This window comes from Salmo salar, chromosome ssa10 (genome assembly GCF_905237065.1).
Source record: "Salmo salar chromosome ssa10, Ssal_v3.1, whole genome shotgun sequence".
Lineage (NCBI taxonomy): Eukaryota > Metazoa > Chordata > Actinopteri > Salmoniformes > Salmonidae > Salmo > Salmo salar.
The window spans coordinates 28,299,228-28,318,029 of record NC_059451.1 but is presented as its reverse complement, the minus strand read 5'-3'; the positions used below and the strand labels follow the sequence as shown (position 1 = coordinate 28,318,029).

Genomic DNA, 18,802 nt, shown 5'->3' with positions numbered 1-18,802 from the left:
GAGGACAGCCATTTACAGATTAAAGGCTCAACAAAGCTTGCCACATTCTAGCGACGAAATACACAAACTTACAGGGCAGCCGTCAACTTCATAGACAACATCAAAGATCTGCTTCTGTCCCTCTGTCTTTCTCTTGTCTTCGTTTATATGACTGGGGATAAAATGCATTCAGTTTAGCCAACTGACACATTTACATAAAATGATTGTAGTAAGGGATAATGGATGAGGCTTCAACTTCATCACAACAAAATGCTTCAGGCATTGCTGGAAATGCACAGTTGACTCACGTCATAACTTCCTTGAGTGATTCGATTGCCTTCTCCAAAGTGATTCTGTCAGGGTTTTCATCGGCAGTGTGCTTCTTAATATCTGCAGCATGGATGGGGTCAATGGACAATAACATACATAATTGATAGAATAATGAAAAGTCAACAGCAAACGGATATGACAAGGACAAATTTGTAACAGCGGATAAAGGCGAGGAGCATCTTTTTCCTTCATGACACTTCAGTTGCAAATCAAGCACTCTTCATACTAGTGTTGTCACGATAACAGAATTTTGAATTCGATATCAGGTTTAGTATCACAATACTCAATACCAAAACGATGCCACGGCAAAAAAAAGAAAGTTGGGAGAATTTTTTGGGGGAAGGCTAAACTAGTTACAACTTATTAGTTAGCAACATATTGATGACTTACATTTCTCCAAAAAATGTGCAACACAGTAAATGTAATGTAGGCCTGCCTACCTGTTACAATTGATCCATGTTACATTTAAAATCACATCAAATTTCATTCAGCCCCGGTCTCCCGTATGCAGTCACGTCGAATTGCGAAGCACTATGCTGATACTGTTTCAAAAAAGTGCAGTTCACGCTAGTTTTTTTAGGAGTTGAGAAATAAATGAGGTTGTGATGGAAAGCTGGTCTTTTTAACAAGGGCCATCAAAAGTGCTTTCAAAGTGTTTCCCGCGATTGCTTAATGCTGACTCCCCATTGCATGCGCAAGAAACTAAGCCTAGTACTGCCTTGAGAGAATTCAAACAAATTGACAGACACGATCCGCTCAGTCAGTTTATGACATGAGACACATTTTGATAGAAGTACCGAAAGTAATAGAAATTCTACAACTGAACCGTTGTTTATGTTGTAGTATCTAAAAAGTACCACAGTTTTGCAATACCGTGAAACACTTCTTCATACTGCAGCTGAGGAGAATGCATTGCAATTAGTACTTCTATCATGGCACATATGCAGCATGTTGCTCAACATGTGGCTGTCAAGTGTGAGCAGTGTGTGTGGTGTAGTCTACCGTTGAGAAGGAGGGCAACGCTTGGCAGTCTCTGCACGGGGCGAATCAGAAGCTCCACCAGCTTCTGCCGCCCACACTCGGGCTTCGACTGATTGATCTGGAGGCAAGAAAACACTAATGTTGAAGGAGAGGAGACCTGACAGATGTCGCAAACTACTCATATAAACATGCTCACAGTGTTTCTCAAAGCTTAATTCACAAAGAGATGACAAATGAATGATCTTTAACATGAGGCATATGGTAACTTCAAAACCCACACTCACATGGATGTATACACGAATGTACATAGTCTCACATACCTTGAGGAAAGCATGGAAACGTGGCTTCTGCTTCTCACACCTCACTATCGTATCCTTGCTCATCTCAAAGAAGTTGACGAATGGTGGGTAAGCCTTCACCAGGTCTTTAGACTGACAGAGAAGAACAGTCAGAATGTCCAAAATGGCTAAATACAACATATTTAAGAACAAAGGCTTGTTATACTCACGTATTTGAGAATGATGTCCCCGACACTCTTGTCCTCAGACCAGTCCATAACCAGCTCTTCCAGATCAGCCTGTCAAAACAACCCAATAAGCAGAGACAGAGGGCCTTTAGATGACTACTGCAGACTGAACTCTTGTTCAGGTCATTAGGGCGACACACAATTGGCCCAGCGTTCTCCAGGTTTGGCCGGGGTAGGCCATCATTGTAAAAAGAGTTTGTTCTTAAATGACTTGCCTAGTTAAAAAATAAAAACTTTGGACATTTCCAGGAGAGAAGTGCTTACCTTTATCCTGGTGTGTACATCATAGATCTCTGGGATGCTGCCAAAGATGGTCTTGATTTCTTCCTGAGCCAAAATGGGTCCTCCAACTTGGTCTTCCTTTTCCAGGGGGAGTTTGAACAACTATAGGAACAGACATTTCAGGTGAGACACAGCCAAGATCCCACTATTCCCTAAACCAATACACACCCACCCCCCAATACAGATGGTACCATTGACTTATGCGTGGGTGGAGAAGTCAACCAACTGGCTGTGAAACACGTGGTTTAGATAAGGCCTCATTATTTCAGACTGAATATTACTACCAGAATGTCATAAAAAACAGACAGTAAATCTATTTTCAGCATTGGGGAAGAAAAAAATATTTCTAGAGTGCAGGTATGTATTAAATATAACAAGCCAACCTCCCTTCTCATCTAATCAAAGACTTAGAAAACACCCAAACAATAGGTCTTTAATCTAATCAACTACCAGGAATTAAACCCATTAAAATTCCTGTGATCTAGCAAAGCTATATTCAGCTTTCCCTGTAAAAGGTATAAAAAAGGCTCCAAATGGCTTTTAATTACAATTTTTTCTAATAAAAACACATTTTAACAAGCGCCCAACATGTGTGAATCATAATGGAAAATTAGTATTCAAGCCCACACTTGGCAGGCCAGCTTATCGGCGAACTTCAGAAGGCAGTGGACATGAAGTCGACCTGTCAGCAGTCAGTGTTAAAGACCATTTGATGTGAAGCCTGCCATCTGTCTCATCTGAGCTGGCATGGTGTAGTGGGCATGGGGCAGAGGACACAATACTACAGGTTACTTCATAAGACTGGTGGTGGGTGACCAGGCCTGGGTGAAAGTGAGCACAGGTGACTTAGGGGGGAGTGAGCCAAGGAGTGGGTACATTATTTTTGGCATAGTGATGTTTGCTTAACCAGAGAGTGAGCGAGGACATTCCATTCTACTTGTATCATAGTAATGCTATAGCAAGCAGAGAGAGAGATGGAGAGCTGCCAAAGTGGGAGCAATGAGACAAGGAAAGGCCTGAGGCTTGGATCGATGAGCAACAGAGTGAGTGGTGTGGTGTGAGTGGTAGCCCGCCTGCCTTGCTGACAGTCCTGATGCTCATAATCCTATTCATTTTCTCCCCCACTGGTCACTGGACTCAGGCACCGGTGGGACAGCCTGATAAGGACCCTAGCATCCCCGGTGGTGTTATGTGAGCCCCATGTCCACAGCAGCAAACCTGCATGACTGTGGTGAGAATATCCACATAGTTGCTCTCTGTCTGGTATAACTCCTTGGAGACCTGCCATCTTGCAGACTGCTTCAGGACAGCAGGTGTAGAGCTCTTCGACGGCCGGGAGTGTTCTGGGAAAGTGCCAGAGAGAGTCAAGAAGTGAATATTGATTGAGACAGTGGAGAAAAACATGTTTTCTTCAACAATACACAATCCAGAACTTCTGTCGTTTTTGACTTCCTGTATGCCTCATAGTTGAGGAAATAAGAGTATATTGTCTGACATGCAAAGTGAGAACTACTCTGTGGAAGCTTTGGGCTTTTGTCTTAGCTAGCGAGAATCGTTTGAGAAGGCAACAAGTGTATTTCATACCATCTCACCCTCAAATCAACTCTCCGGGCTTTAACAATCAATATACTATTCTTCCTGTTGTACCTCTTTGATCAGCAAGACAGCACAAAAAAAAAACTTCTTATACAGTTTCTAATATCATGCAAAATCAGATTACACCACAGCGACAGTTCAACTGAGTGACCTGTCTTCTCCTGGCCCGCGCTAAGATAGAGTGACTCCTGGGACGAGTCCATCCATGAAGCCTCCTCCATCTCTGTGGCCTGGGCTGGCTGGGGGCATGGGAGGCCCTCTAGTGTGCCAGTCTCCTGCTGAGGGGTAGGGGTGCTAGAGCAGTGGAAGGTCCACTCTTGGTCTGCCCCCCTACTCCTCTCTCTGGCACTCCTCATCCTCCTCTGCCTGCTGGTCTCAGCACATACCCTCATACACCTGCTGCGCTCTACACTGTTCTCTGAAAGACAGGGTGTTCAGTCTCATTTGGGGGGGGGGGGGTTCAAACAGAATAGCAGAGCGTGTTGCTTCTTCCTGCCTCCCTCTGCGACCAGCAGTGACTGTCCCCACAGTCTATGACAGGGTCCTGATTACAACTGACATGAGACACTAATTATGCTATAAACCCTGTCTCTTTTTGCCTGCAATAACTTTTAACGAGGACGAGGGGCTTATTAACAACCGTCAAAGTGTTCCCAGAACTGTGACATGACGTGTGGCTGATTATGAGTGACTATGGCTCTTCTCACCTGCCAGGGCCTTGCAGGACTCTGGGGTGTTGGAGATGTCCAGCAGAGAACCAATGGACAGGGAGTGCTCGGCAGAAGGCCTCTTGCGGGGGGGGAGGGAAGGGGGAGATCTCCGTCTCCTTGGTGAGCTGGGCCAGAGTGTCTCTCAGACGCCTCCTCTTCCGGTTACTGTTGGGTGTGTTGAGGGACAGCAGGGACACAGCCTTCTTCATCACAGGACTGTCCATCTGAGAGCAGGAGAGTAGCAGAAACACGGGCATGACGGATGAAGGTGTATGGAGATAAGTTTGACGAAACCCCCCCCACTCCGATAATTTCACCTAGTTTATTACGCAAAGCAGTGACGTGGAAGTGTACGGACTACGTTTACATGCATACAATACTACAATTGGGAATACTCAGATTTATATAATAGTTCGATAAAATTGTTAAGATGGTTTGTAAGCCTACATGCTGAGAGACTTTGAAAAATGCAGAAAAACTTTCTATCGCAGCAACTAAATTATTTTTGTGGAGCCTATTTCATTCTGAGTTGGGACAAAGTGTTTTTGATTTTCTTAGCTCACTTCACTCGCACCAAAGAGGGACACTCATGAGGATGTGTGCGACACAGCTATAGAATATCAGCAGTGTCCATTCCACTGTAGAGATTTCTGTATATATGACTGACTGACTCAGACAGAACTTACCTTCTCATAGAAGTACATGGACTCCCCTGCTCTGGCATCCATCTGTATGCTCCCCCAGAACCACTTGAACAGTCAAAGAAACAGAGTATTGATACAAGGCAGGGAACACCAGTGTTGACTATCTCTGTTCAAATTACGTGCCTAGTCGAAAGGAAAATAAAATATTGATCCATCCAAGTCAGTATATCAATACAACTAAACACATTGAATAGAAATGCTTATTTTACATACTGTTTAGAAATATAACAATGCTTATTTTCCAAGACTCGACAGTGCCAACATATTAGAAAAATGCATTAATTTGAGGTGCATAAATGCCAGAATTTTAGGTAGTATGCTTCAGTCAGACAAACTGTTCATATGTTGTTGTTTTTATGTTTATGTCTGCCTCCCCCCGGTTCAGTGATGTAAGCTGACATCTACTACATTGAAGTGCTCACCTCCTGTTTGACAACATAAAGTCTCCTTGACGGGACAAATGGCAGCTCCTTGACAGAGTTTTCCTCCACCACCATGTGAGTGCACTTCTCATCTCCAACCTCCAGGTAGCTGCCACCTAGGAGAAACACATTAGGATTAAGGTTTTAGAAACTCCAAAAGGACTCCATAAAAATAAAATACTATTGAAGAGGAATATGTGCATGCAGAGCAGCTTTTGTAAAGACTAGACATAACATATCAAAGAATGAAAAAAATACTGAAAAAATAACGGTCTAACGAATCAGCAAGATCTCAGGCCAATACCATGTTTGACTGTCCTTTCCTCCATGTTGGTCTTGTCTTCGTCTGAGAAGCCCAGGAAGCTCAGCACACAGTCTTGAAAGGGGGGAACTTTGAACTCTGTGCGGAACTCTTCATCTCCAGCATGGAACTTACTGTAGGAACAGCTGATTGTCAGCCCCTATGAATTTACACTGAGTATACAAAACATTTCCATGACAGACTGAACAAGTGAATCCATGTGAAAGCTATGATCCCTTATTGATGTTACTTGTTAAATCCACTTCAAATCAGTGAAGATGAAGGGGTGGAGACAGGTTAAATAAGAGTTTTTAATAAGAGTTTAAGCCTTGAGACAATTGAGGCATGGATTATCTATGTGTGCCATTCAGAGGGTGAACGGGCAAGACAAAACACGCAAGTGCCTTTGAAATGGGCATGTTAGTAGGTGCCAGGCGCACCGGTCTGGGTCAAGACCGGCAACGCTGCTGGGTTAACGCTCAACAGTTTCCTGTGTGTATCAAGAATTGTCCACCACTCAAAGAACATCTAGCCAACTCAACACAACTGTCGGAAGCAATGAAGTCAACATGGGCCAGCTTCCCCGTGGAACACCATCAACACTTGCACAGCCCATGCCCTGACAAATTGAGACTGTTCTAAGGGAAGAGGGGGTGCAACTCAATATTAGGAAGGTGTTCCTAATGTTTTGTATACAATAGTATAAATTGATGTACAAACATGAATGTGAAGACCACAATCAGGTCCATGAGGAGGTACTTACACATCATCTCTATGCTCCCAGGCCTTATGGATCCATGTTGGGGTGAGGATGGGCGTGCCCATACACACAGCAAGCTACAAGAAACAGGTACACGTCACATTAGGAGAATGATTGTTTATAAATGTGTATTGAGGTAACTGGTCCGCTGTAACATTAACCGCAGCATAGGGTGGTTATGGGTGTATAAATAAGACACACACACACACACCAGGTACTGCTAGAGGTCACAAGTTTATTCTCCAAAGCTAAGGATGAAAAAAGGCATATGTATTGAAACTGCTCTCATTCTTGTACTTTGTTAAACACTAAGACAACTTCTGATGTAAAACAGCTCAGTCTGTCTGTTAAGAGAACAAGGCTACTTTTCCTGTTTAAAGTGCTGGAGCAAAACATGACGAAACTAGTTAAGCTTTCAATTCAGAAAAGGATGGGGTGTGGAGAAAAGCAAACAGAACTACAGATAATCAATAAAAATAACGATTTCACAGTCAGCAAGTGAAATGTCATGTAATGAACAAAATATTCCAGAGTTAAGAGCGACTCCCTGAGGAGAATCTATGAAAAACACAGCTTAAAGGAACCAATGAGGGAGTGTATTAGCACACCGCGAGTTTTGATAGTTTAAACTGTGCTGTGGAACTAAGTTTGAAGATATTCAGTTAAAAGTATGGAAAAATTGGTGGCACAAAATCACAACTAAATCATATGGATTAGGCTTATACATGAGCTCTTCCAGATGGGAGGAAATGTTAGGGGTGTTTTACAAACCTTGTACTTCTCGCCATGAGTGGAGTATGCAATGAGATGGGTGACTTTAGTGCTGAAGTCCTTACGGATGGCGCCACCCATGTGATGCACCAGATTCACCAGGTTTTTCTGCAGGAGATAAACGAAAGTGACATTTGACACCAACATATCTCTTAGCATCAAAATAGCAAACAAACCCAACATGTTGGTACTTGGTAGTGTTACAAATGACAAAATCAGTTTGAATGCATTCCACTTACAACTTCCTCTTTGCTGCGGAAACCAGTGAAACACAGTGACAAGTTGAGCATGGTGGTCGAGTATAAAGGACGAGAGGAAAATGGCAGGGGCTGTGGGAAACAAACATGGTTCTCAAATCTCTGATACTGAAAACTTTCCTCCAATGCTTGTATCAAGTTCTAATCTTGTGGGGGTGCTTTACTGGTCAGTAGCAAAGCTGTATGGCCTATGCATGTGTAAACATGTGATGTTATACAGAACACAAACATCTCGAAGTTAACAGGCTCTGTAGATAAGGGGAGAGATCCGGAGATAATTACTCATTCTGAATATTATGGCCATATTTCATGCCTTTTGCATCAGTGTCTGTCCATGTTCAGTTTTTAGAGTTGTGATTTACCCCTCCATAGATCTACAGTCATCTTAGAGCGGTGACTGGTGAGATGTGCAGTGATCTGTGGCCAGTGGTGTGTTCAGCTTCTGCAGTAAACGGACTGTGTTGAGCAGGTGCTCTGCTTAGACCCAGATAACAGTGACGCATTTCTCAGGGTTCATGGGAACAATCAAAACCCTCCTATAAATCTATTTAACTTCCAAGCACAACTTTCCCTGCGTTTTACTTCATCTTCCTGTAGCAGGCAGATGCTAAATTGCACCATAACAGTCAAAACATCAGATCTTGAACCTGAGAGGAATGATCCATAGCTGAGCACCGAGTGCCATCCCTGAGTGATTGAGTGAGTATATTTCAGGAGTGATTTGCTCCTGTCCTTACCTCCTCTCTTCCCGCACAGTGCAGAACAACCGGGGGGCCCACGATGCGGTTGTCATGTTTGTAAAGGTAGCTGTAGTCAGGCGAGGCAAAGTCTGTGAGCACGAACACAGTCTCAAACTCTGTGTTTTCTCCGTCTCCAAACTCTTTGACGTTGTCTGTCTTTATGCAAGGCATGTTGATATCCTGTGGATTAAAATACTGTTAATGAGAGTAGGGACACACAAGTAGTTCGTTGATATAAAAAGGAGTAATTTTATAAATTATGAGGGGTATATCATATTGCAATATGAATGACTCATTTAAAGCACATTTAGGTGAGTTTAGAGCAAACAGGAACATTAAAGTTCAGGTACTTGAAAGCCGTTCCTTCATTTGCAGACACACACACTGCCGCACACCATGATGACATTCCTAAATGCCGTACGAAATTAATTGAGTGCTCACTCAGATGGTGTTATTTTTAAATTCAGTCAAGAGCAGAAATTGAATCAAGAACACAAAAGGTCAAATATTACTACCATACATCAGAGTACAGCGGACTAGAGTAATCAACAGTGTGAACATGTTAGATCATTATGTTAAACATTTAGCTTGGACACCAGGTGTTAATAGAAATCTGTGACATTTACCAGTAATTGTGATGATACTGCTGCAGTTACACACAAATCACCCTGTGATTGCCCATGCAAAGACACCCCCTTGGTGCATTAAAGCATGCAACACACTCCCAGTCCGGACAGACACATACCATATTGACTATAGATTTTATAAATTTCTCTCCGTCCTCAACACCCGGTTCCCCTCCTTTAATCTTAACCACCGGCACTTCCATTATTCTGACGGCCTGTAAAATTAAGCATTAACGTCAAGCTGGCGACACCAAACGGACAAATTCTCTGAACCAGGGGCCAGTGTCCTTGCAACCCAGAAGGCAATGACTTCAAACAAATGTCAAGTGCAATCCAGGGGGAAAGTTCTGATATATTAAAAGTTCAAAGGAGCAGGATAACTTTTTTTTGTCAATTCAGTCCGATTAAACTGTTGGCGGATGTGACAGCAATAAAATTTGATTTGAGTAGTCACATACACATGGTTTGCAGATGTTATTCCGAGTGTAGCGGAATGTTTCTTGTGCCGACAGTGCAGCACTTATCTATGTACAGATTGTCCCACGAAATAGATCATTTAAAGGGGAAGTTCAAAATTTTTACATGTAGCCTTATTTTCAATCGTTCTGTGCATGTAGTTGATACCACAAAATGTAAAAAAAAAAAATTTAAGACAAAATTGCTTGTTACATTTTGCCGAGTCATCACTTGCCATTGAATACAAGGCAATTTGAAAATGTGTCTAAAGCATGTTATAAAAAACTGCAAAACACTCCAAACCAACTCATATTACAACACAATCTCATTCTGGATAATGCCTCTGTACAATACATTTTTTTAATAATTGTTCCACTGTACCATAAATCCATGTCTGAATGATACTGTTAAAAAAAAAAAAAAATGCAAATATGGATTTATGAGGCAGTGGAAAATGTTTGTTTTTTTAATGGATGCAGAGGCATTATCCTGAACGAGATTCTGATTATTCTTCAGATATGACAAGTTTCTCAGTTGTTCTCAAGGGTGAAGCCATTTTATTCCAGCAGTTAGGCGTGTGCTGTTTCACGTTCACAGACAAATCACATTTGCCCACTGTCCTCCCCTGACTCGCACACAGACATGTCTCCTGTCCTGCCTTCACTATGAAAGCTTTGGCAGTAGTGGGTCTCTAAAGGCTATGGACAGGACAGAGTCTGAAGTTTAACCTGTTATGGCTAGGGGGCAGTATTTTCACGGCTGGATAAAAAAACATACCCGATTTAATCTGGTTACCACTCCTACCCAGTAACTAGAATATGCATATACTTATTACATATGGATAGAATACACCCTAAAGTTTCTAAAACTGTTTGAATGGTGTCTGTGAGTATAACAGAACTCATTTGGCAGGCAAAAACCTGACAAGGTTTCAGGCAGGAAGTGGCCTGTCTGACAAGGTGTCGTTCTTCTTGTCTCTGTTTATTGAAGAGTGAGGATCTTAGCTGTCCCGTGACACTTCCTACGGCTGCCATAGGGTCTCAGAAGGCGGTAAAAAGCTGAATCGTGGCTTTGCAGGCTCTGGCTGAAAAAAAGTAGCGTGTTTGGGTAGTGGCTGGTTACAGTACTGTGAGACTCAGGCTCGTGCCCGCGTCGACCGAAAGCTTTGTTTACTTTCCTCTGTTTAGCTAAAAGGAGATTCCCGGTCGGAATATCATCGCTTTTTTTAACGAGAAAAACGGCATAAAAATGGATTTTAAACAGCGGTTGACATGCTTCGAAGTACGGTAATGGAATATTTAGATTTTTTTTGTCACGAATTGCGCCATGCACACGACCCTGATTTACCATTTCAGATAGTGTCTGGGACGCACGAACAAAACGCCGCTATTCGGATATAACGATGGATTATTTTGGACCAAACCAACATTTGTTATTGAAGTAGCAGTCCTGGGAGTGCATTCTGACGAAGACAACAAAAGGTAATCAAACTTTTATAATAGTAAACCTGATATTGGTGAGTGCTAAACTTGCCGGGTGTCTAAATAGCTAGCCCGTGATGCCTGGGCTATGTACTTAGAATATTGCAAAATGTGCTTTCACCAAAAAGCTATTTTAAAATCGGACATATCGAGTGCATAGAGGAGTTCTGTATCTATAATTCTTAAAATAATTGTTATGCTTTTTGTGAACGTTTATCGTGAGTAATTTAGTAAATTCTTAGTGAATTCGCCGGAAGTTTGTGGGGGTATGCTAGTTCTGAACGTCACATGCTAATGTAAAAAGCTGTTTTTTGATATAAATATGAACTTGATTGAACAAAACATGCATGTATTGTATAACATAATGTCCTAGGGTTGTCATCTGATGAAGATCAAAGGTTAGTGCTGCATTTAGCTGTCTTCTGGGTTTTTGTGACATTATATGCTAGCTTGAAAAATGGGTGTCTGATTATTTCTGGCTTGGTACTCTGCTGACATAATCTAATGTTTTGCTTTCGTTGTAAAGCCTTTTTGAAATCGGACAGTGTGGTTAGATAAAGGAGAGTCTTATCTTTAAAATGCAGTGAAATAGTCATATGTTTGAAAAATTGAAGTTTTTGTATTTTTGAGGAATTTGTAATTCGCGCCACGCCTATCATTGGATATTGGAGCAGGTGTTCCGCTAGCGGAACGTCTAGATGTAAGTTAACTGGAGAACCTGGGTGAGATTCTCATCTTGGCCGAAGCTAGACTGCTAAATAAATAGGCTATATTAGTCCCACATTTATTTGTAATGATATTGACTCAATGCACTCATCCTTAAAACAATAAAAACAATCACAAGAAACAAAACAACGCAATGTTTTCACAATGACAACCCATACAACTGGGCTCAGAACTATTAGGGCATGGTACCTGCAGTGCTTTAACAAGTGCTCCATTTTTGGCAGCTTCTCCCACAAGAACGACTCTGGTTTCGACACGATGCAGCATCTCTACAAGAGAATACAGAGGACTAAAGGCTCAGTGAATCTCAAAGGTAATGTGAAAGCAATCATAGAAAGAAGTATTTCCTGTTTTGCGTGACAGCCTCAGGTAAAAGGAAGTTAATATCCAACTGATTGAGAGAAGGGGAAACTCTTGCCTTCCATGTCTTCAGAGTCCAAACTCAGGAATACATCCTTAGTAGTCTCAGCCAACCTGGAGTCATACACAGAGGAGTCCACCAGCAGGCTACGAGCCATCCCCAAAGTAACTATGCTGCTGTCAGCCATGGCAGTGTGACAAGGGTGGTGGCACAATCCTGTCCAAACAATCAAAAGTTAGGAGAGTCAGAGCTTGAGGAGAGAGTGAGGAGTAAACTGCCAAACCACTTGGAATAAAAATGGAAGCGAATGTTATGTTCTAGTCTGAACTAGGCCTGACTGTGCTACTACAAAGCCAACTAGCTTGGATGAGTGTTGTTGATCTGTGTGTTAACGTTAGAATCAAGATAGCAAGCTAGGCACATGATTACGATTGGTTTGTTTTCTAAGATTTAACGTTACATACAGTATCTGAATATTGTTAACTGTTAGCTAACTAACGTTACCTATGTGCACATTGGTGCAATGTCTAAGTTGGTTTGAGCAAGTAAGAAGTTGGTCCACTAACGTTAGCTAACTAACTTCCAACTGCTGTTCTAAATGTATAACTAGTAATCGTTATTCAGGCAGGGTATTTCAAGCGTTTTTGGTAGGTATCTTGGCATTTAACATTATTCGTACTTTACCATTGTGACACAACATCAGGAGTCTGTGTAACGTTAGCTATGCAGTGTGTCCCAAAGTTAGACGTACTGTCGATTTTTTTACTTTTCCTGTTTAAAGCAATATCCCATGGCTATGTATAAATAGAGTAAAATACATCCCCAGTTGTTAATCAAGGTTGTTGCTGTTACTTAGTTAGCTAGAAACAATGTGTACGTTAACGTACAGTGGACAAACTTGTCAAAGGCTGAACGAAGTAGGCTGGCTCACATTAACAGTAGTTATATACATTACCTAACGTGTTGCTAGCGACCTGCTGAACAACTTTAGCTAGCTAATTAACGCGAGCTCACTTGTTGGCCAAGGGTGCATATTGTTAGCTAGCTACTTAATAATCATGGTTACTGGGAGAAGTAAACAAAAACATCAAAGGACTTACCCAAAGCTTTGGAAATAACAAAAATCGCCGGTGACAGTTGCAAACTGGCTAGTCGACCAGTTCAGCTAGCGGTTGGCTAACTGAATTGACACTGCTATCTGCAGGTTATTCCTGTCTCTAAAAGTAAATATATATATATATATGTTTGCGGTACAACAAACAAATATTTGCGTAACTCCTGGCTTAAATCTTATCTAATGCATACTGAAAACGCGAAATTAACTTTGGTTGTCGGAATTAATTGTTTGTCTGCATAATCCATTTTGTTTGGGACATTGTACTCCCGTGGACAAAACAGTTCGCTCAACCTGAATTCAAAAAGCAAGGCATACAAGGCGGCTGTAATCTGATTGGACAAGAATGGAAAAGCCTGAGCGGAAGCAGCACTGCGGGGCTTCTGATTGGCTCGTGGATTCAAACTACGATGCCCACTGACATTGCGATGGACACGGGTTGACTACGATGTTGCACACACACCTTTTCATCAGAGATTCTTCAAATTCCCCGCTTCTGTTATAAATCCCTAAATAAACCTGGGCAACTTGTAGTTAATTGAGATGTGGGACAATGGTCGTCTATAACTCTATACCGTTACATAACTCTATACCTCATTACATACCTCTGTTTTTTTTCAAGCTAGAATATTGTTGACCAAAATAACGAAGATAGTAGCCTGCCCTATTGCTGGCAACCTACCAATAACCTACCAAATGCCAACTGTTACAGTGCTGTTAATAAATATTGCATAAAGCTTCAAGTTCCTCGCAGTACACATCATTGACAATCTGTAATGGTCCACCCACACAGACAGTGTGGTGAAGGAGTCGCAACAGCGCCTCTTCAAACTCAGGAGGCTGAAGAAATTTGGCTTGGCCCCTAAGACCCTCACAAACTTTTACAGATGCACAATTGAGAGAATCCTGTCGGGCTGTATCGCCGCCTGGTACAGCAACTCCAGCATCCGCAACCGCAGGGCTCTCCAGAGGGTGGTGCGGTCTGCCCAACGCATCCCCAGGGCCACACTGCCTGCCCTCCAGGACACCTACAGCACCCAATGTCACAGGAAGGCCAAAAAGATCATCAAGGACAACAACCACCCGAGCCACGGCCTGTTCTCCCAGCTACCACCCAGAAGGAGAGGTCAATACAGGTGCACCAAAGCTGTGACCGAGAAATTGAAAAACAGCTTCTATCTCAAGGCCATCAGACTGTTAAATAGCCATCACTAGCCGGCTATCGCCTGGTTATTCACTGCACCTTAGAAGATGCTGCCCTATATACATAGACATGGAATCACTGGTCACTTTAATAGTGGAACACTAGCCACTTCAATAATGTTTACATACTGCTTTACTAAATTATATATTTATATACTGCATTCTATTCTACTGTATTTTAGTCAATGCCACTCCGACATTGCTCGTCCTAATATTTATATATTTCTTAATTCCATTCTTTTACTTTTAGATTTGTATGTATTGTTGTGAATTGTTAGATTCTACTGCACTGTTGGAGCTACACCTGCAATAACATCTGCTAAATATGTTTATGACCAATAACATTTGATTTGAGAAAGGTGCATTGTACATTGAGATAAGTGAGATAGGCTAGCACATAATTTATTCCTCTCCCGTTTCTAGGCTTACATGAAGAGGAGTGTGGAGCAACAAGACAGCGTCAACCTACGGTTTTCATTTCAGTCCCTCTCAGGCAAATCAACTTTCTCAGACTTGCACCCAGACAAGGATTCAAGACAAAATACCTATAGTACAGGCCTACCTCTTTGAACTGCCCAATATTCCCTGGTGTCATCACTGAGAGTTTGTTCCTGGGGCCGATGCTCATGATTAATTCCTCCCAGCAGGCCCTTCTGGCTGCGCTGCAGAGTTTGTCTTCACAGAGCCTCTGGAAACCTGCACCAAGCCTGGAGGACAAAGTGATGAGCGCAAGCAAGTCCCTTTCCTCCTTTTCCTTTTTTCCTCAAGTCCCAGCTTCTGTATGCCTGTCACATCCCCACCTCTTTGTGTCAACTCCTCTCTCCACCTGTATTCCCATATGTAACTTGAAAGACATTGTACAACAAAGCCTTGCCTTGCCCTCCACCCCCCTGCCATTGTCATTCCCTGTACCACACTCAATTTCTACCGCAGTGATTGGCTGTGATGGACTAAATGTTCACATTGCAGTGATAAGTACCTTAATTGAAAAGGTCCAGGATACTGCACAATAGTTTTTTTGGAACACTTTATTGAAGTGGAGCTAGTGCTAAGATATGCCCTAGTAGTGTATATGCCAATGGAAATGAAAAGATAGTGAAAGGCAATGCAAAACGACATGAAATGTACATCTATATGATAATCACCAGCAAGGAAATTTGGCCTACGAAGATCACATCTTTCAAACTTTTAATCCAAGAATATGTTGCATAACAGTTTTGTAAAGAAATCTGTTGATGTACTCAGAGTGGCAGGTTTAGGTTAATGTTTTTGGTGAAAATGAATGATTCTGAGAGAAAGAATATACGTTTTTAGACACATTTTTTTTCAAGTGCTATAAATAATTCTATTTTGATCATTTCTTTCATGTAACTGGTGCCAGAGACTAGATATCTTGAGCATTTAAAACTTTATGTGCTTATTTTTAAAATATAGTTTCATCTCGGGAGAAGAAAGCAGATCAAAAGTTAGTACCAGTCATCAACTGAGGGAATTACAATGATGTAGTGGGCTGGCTGTATTCTGCTACCCGAAACCCCATTGATTACTGACAAAAGAGCAGAAATAAATAATGGCTTTCAAGACGCATGTATTTCATCATATACTTTACAGAAAAAATGATTTACACATCACTTAGATGGCATGGTCCATAAAAACAGTCACAGATTTATTCTGATTTCACCGTAAATAATGACATTTCATTTTAACACAGCCTTAAATCATCACAAATGAGTCAAAAACCTGTCTAAAAAGGCAGCTGCTTTGTGGGAATTCATTGCCTTTTGGCTGAATTTCATAACGTCTTAGATATTTTTTGCAAAGGTCCAGACCTCTTTTTCACATTCCATCACCAGGATTTACCACACTGCATCTAGAGTTTCCTCTGTCTTCAGTCCATTTGAGAACATGCTGATAACTTTCAGTGTCTTCCAATACTTAAAACACCCCAAATTGTTAAAACACTTGAAATGTTCCTTGACGGTCATATTCAGAGAAGATTTAATCACATTGACATGATGCAACAAGTTCATTGAATAATATGTTGTTATTGTGAAAAATAATTGGTTCTCAATGACAAACCTGGATATAAAAGTCAAATAAATAAATACAAAATTGTTTGCAGTAGCAATACAGCTTTTTGAGGCTCTTTATATTACAAGACTGCTATACTGTGGCCGTAGACAATCTCAGGTATGTTATATAATATCTGGGGCATTCAATGCCATTCTATGGCTTAGAAACACTGATATTTATACAAAAGTCAGATGATAAACTGTTGAAGGATCATATGAGTCATATCACTGATGGCTCTTAGCTAGTTCTTAAATATGCATAATAGTAAAACATTATATATTGGGAACATAGCGTATAGCAATAAATATTCTGTACAGTAAAATTGGAATATTTTCATTACAATGATAGTGCATTGTTAGAATAAGTTAATTCCTATGTTCAATGCTTGTAATCATAATCAACCATAAGATGCTACTTCATGGGTAAATTCACTACATTCCAACCAGGACATACAGTACATTTGAGATGAATCCAATGGGGAGGCACAAGCCAAAATCTGAAAGAAGATGGCATGAATACTTATATAATGATCAGATGGGAATTGATATTTATAGAATAGTTATACACAGATTTTACACAAGTGAAAAAAAGAAATATATTACATGTATGTACATAAGATGAAGTAAAGAGCTATTTATGTTCAGGGAATAGAATAATATCTCTTGCAAAATGAGAAATCCCTCAGTTATTTATAAAACAACTGAACGGGCAAGGAATTCAGCAGGACGAAACAAAGTTTGAAGAAATTTAAACTTTAAGGATTTTTAAAAGGTAAGAATACAATCAAGCTTGTCTCCAATTAAGTCTATAGATCAAACATATTCCCCTCGATGGAGAGATCTCCAGTTTCCATGGTGGTACTTCCTGGCCCACTGTGTTCAGGATGACCCTCCTCACAAAAGGTTACCTGGGGTGTATTCATTATGCCTATTCTGTTGCAAAATGTTTTCCAACAACAACTAAAGTTTCTATTGGACAAATTCAGGTAATTCCCTACCCATTTCATTCTGTTTGCTCTGTTTGTTTCTGTTTGGTTCTTAAACGGTAAACGGTTTCCGTTGCAAAACGTAATGACTACACCCTTGATTAGGCCACAGGAGGGAGTGTGGTGTGCAGCAAAGGCACATCAGAATATCTTTGAGAGCACTAATCAAGTACAGGGTTTGACACATGGCAAAATGGTGGTAAAAGTTATTTTCTTCAATCTCAGTAGCTGAGCCGAGCAAAGGTCTTATTTTCAGTGTAGCATAGCAACAACAGAGGGCACCTACACCACTATTGACTTGACTTCAGACTTGCATTTTCTCTGTCTGAGCACAGCAGCTGAAATTGCTCCCCCACTTTGAAGCTTGACCAAGTTGGGCTAACAGCATGTTCCAGAAGTTCATGGCCAAATGGTCCATCATGCTTATCTACTTTCCTGAGATACATCTCCCCACGTACTGGTTTCATTTTCCTCTGAGTCAGACAGAGCTGCTGTGCACATGTCACTGAAGATATCTGGAATGTAAAAACAAAAAGAAGAGTTAAAGACGCAAACTCACATACATGGGAGTTAGGATCTAACATTATGGAGGCCAAGCAACAGGCGTGAAGGGAGTGGTGATTCTTAAGATTCAAACATCACCATCAGTCTTTTTAGAGAGGGGTTGCATAGAATGGATACAATGACTGACCAAACAATGCAGTTTTAATAGCAGTGTAAAGAAGGACACGATGGTGAAACAATATTGATTAAGATCAATACCAGTGAAGAGTGCTTCTATTCAACTTTATAGTAGTACAAACCAGTATGCTGCTGGAATGTGGCTTATAAATGGTTTCAAGTGGGGAAGCTCTGAGCAAAAATATGTCAACTGCCCAAGCAAAGAACAGAAGATGGCATTCCTCTCAGTGCAGACAAGAGCTTGAGAGAGCACTTGTTTAAAGGACAGAGCTCCAAGACAACAAGACAAGCAAGGCCGTGAACTGAACATTTCAAGGGAAGGCTAAGGTGAGGGAGGGAGGGAGGGAGGGGAGAGAGAGATCATGCTGCAATGGATGACATCATGCTTTGCTTGTTCACCTCTCAGGCAAAAGCTTTACCGTTAGCGTCCTCCCAAGCACGCACCCCGCCCAATCCCCCAGCACTGAATCAAACTACCGCTTTGAGCTAGGGTGAGTGTTTTCTTGCAATGCCAGGAATACCTCATAATTTTATAGTGGATGTGGATTAGTCAGAAATACCAGTAGTGTTACAGTATGAGTGACCTCCTTCTGCTGCTGTCTGAAGTATACTGGGCGGTACCAGACCTGTCTTCTGAGTAATAAGATTCTTGACTAGCCTAAAACATGAAAGAGAATGTAGGCTTTAATGGAAAGGCTGGTGTAGGGTCTCATGCTGGAATAGAAGTGATCAGAGAG

The 18,802-nt window shown here is 41.4% G+C and overlaps 2 protein-coding genes across 2 annotated transcripts in view; both read right to left on the bottom strand.

The window, feature by feature from the left end:
* The window catches only part of ect2 (epithelial cell transforming 2), a 29,452-nt gene extending 16,013 nt beyond the window's left edge, over positions 1–13,439 (bottom strand). The window contains 20 exon segments of the mRNA XM_014216722.2: positions 73–151; positions 288–369; positions 1,312–1,408; positions 1,611–1,721; positions 1,799–1,867; positions 2,081–2,200; positions 3,317–3,441; positions 4,402–4,498; positions 4,500–4,628; positions 5,091–5,153; positions 5,531–5,646; positions 5,835–5,965; positions 6,595–6,668; positions 7,363–7,470; positions 7,602–7,691; positions 8,357–8,539; positions 9,105–9,200; positions 11,838–11,917; positions 12,067–12,225; positions 13,110–13,439. Of these exon segments, the coding sequence (XP_014072197.2) occupies positions 73–151; positions 288–369; positions 1,312–1,408; positions 1,611–1,721; positions 1,799–1,867; positions 2,081–2,200; positions 3,317–3,441; positions 4,402–4,498; positions 4,500–4,628; positions 5,091–5,153; positions 5,531–5,646; positions 5,835–5,965; positions 6,595–6,668; positions 7,363–7,470; positions 7,602–7,691; positions 8,357–8,539; positions 9,105–9,200; positions 11,838–11,917; positions 12,067–12,196 (1,980 nt within the window). The 5' untranslated portion in view covers positions 12,197–12,225; positions 13,110–13,439.
* Positions 13,440–15,897: 2,458 nt separating this feature from the next.
* Positions 15,898–18,802, bottom strand: part of mcf2l2 (MCF.2 cell line derived transforming sequence-like 2) — a 139,283-nt gene continuing 136,378 nt past the window's right edge. Inside the window, exons 33-34 of the mRNA XM_045688610.1 lie at positions 18,626–18,723; positions 15,898–17,899 (exon numbers count right to left, since the gene is read on the bottom strand). Coding sequence (XP_045544566.1) covers positions 17,808–17,899; positions 18,626–18,723 — 190 coding nt within the window. The 3' untranslated portion in view covers positions 15,898–17,807. The remainder of the gene's footprint in view (positions 17,900–18,625; positions 18,724–18,802) is intronic.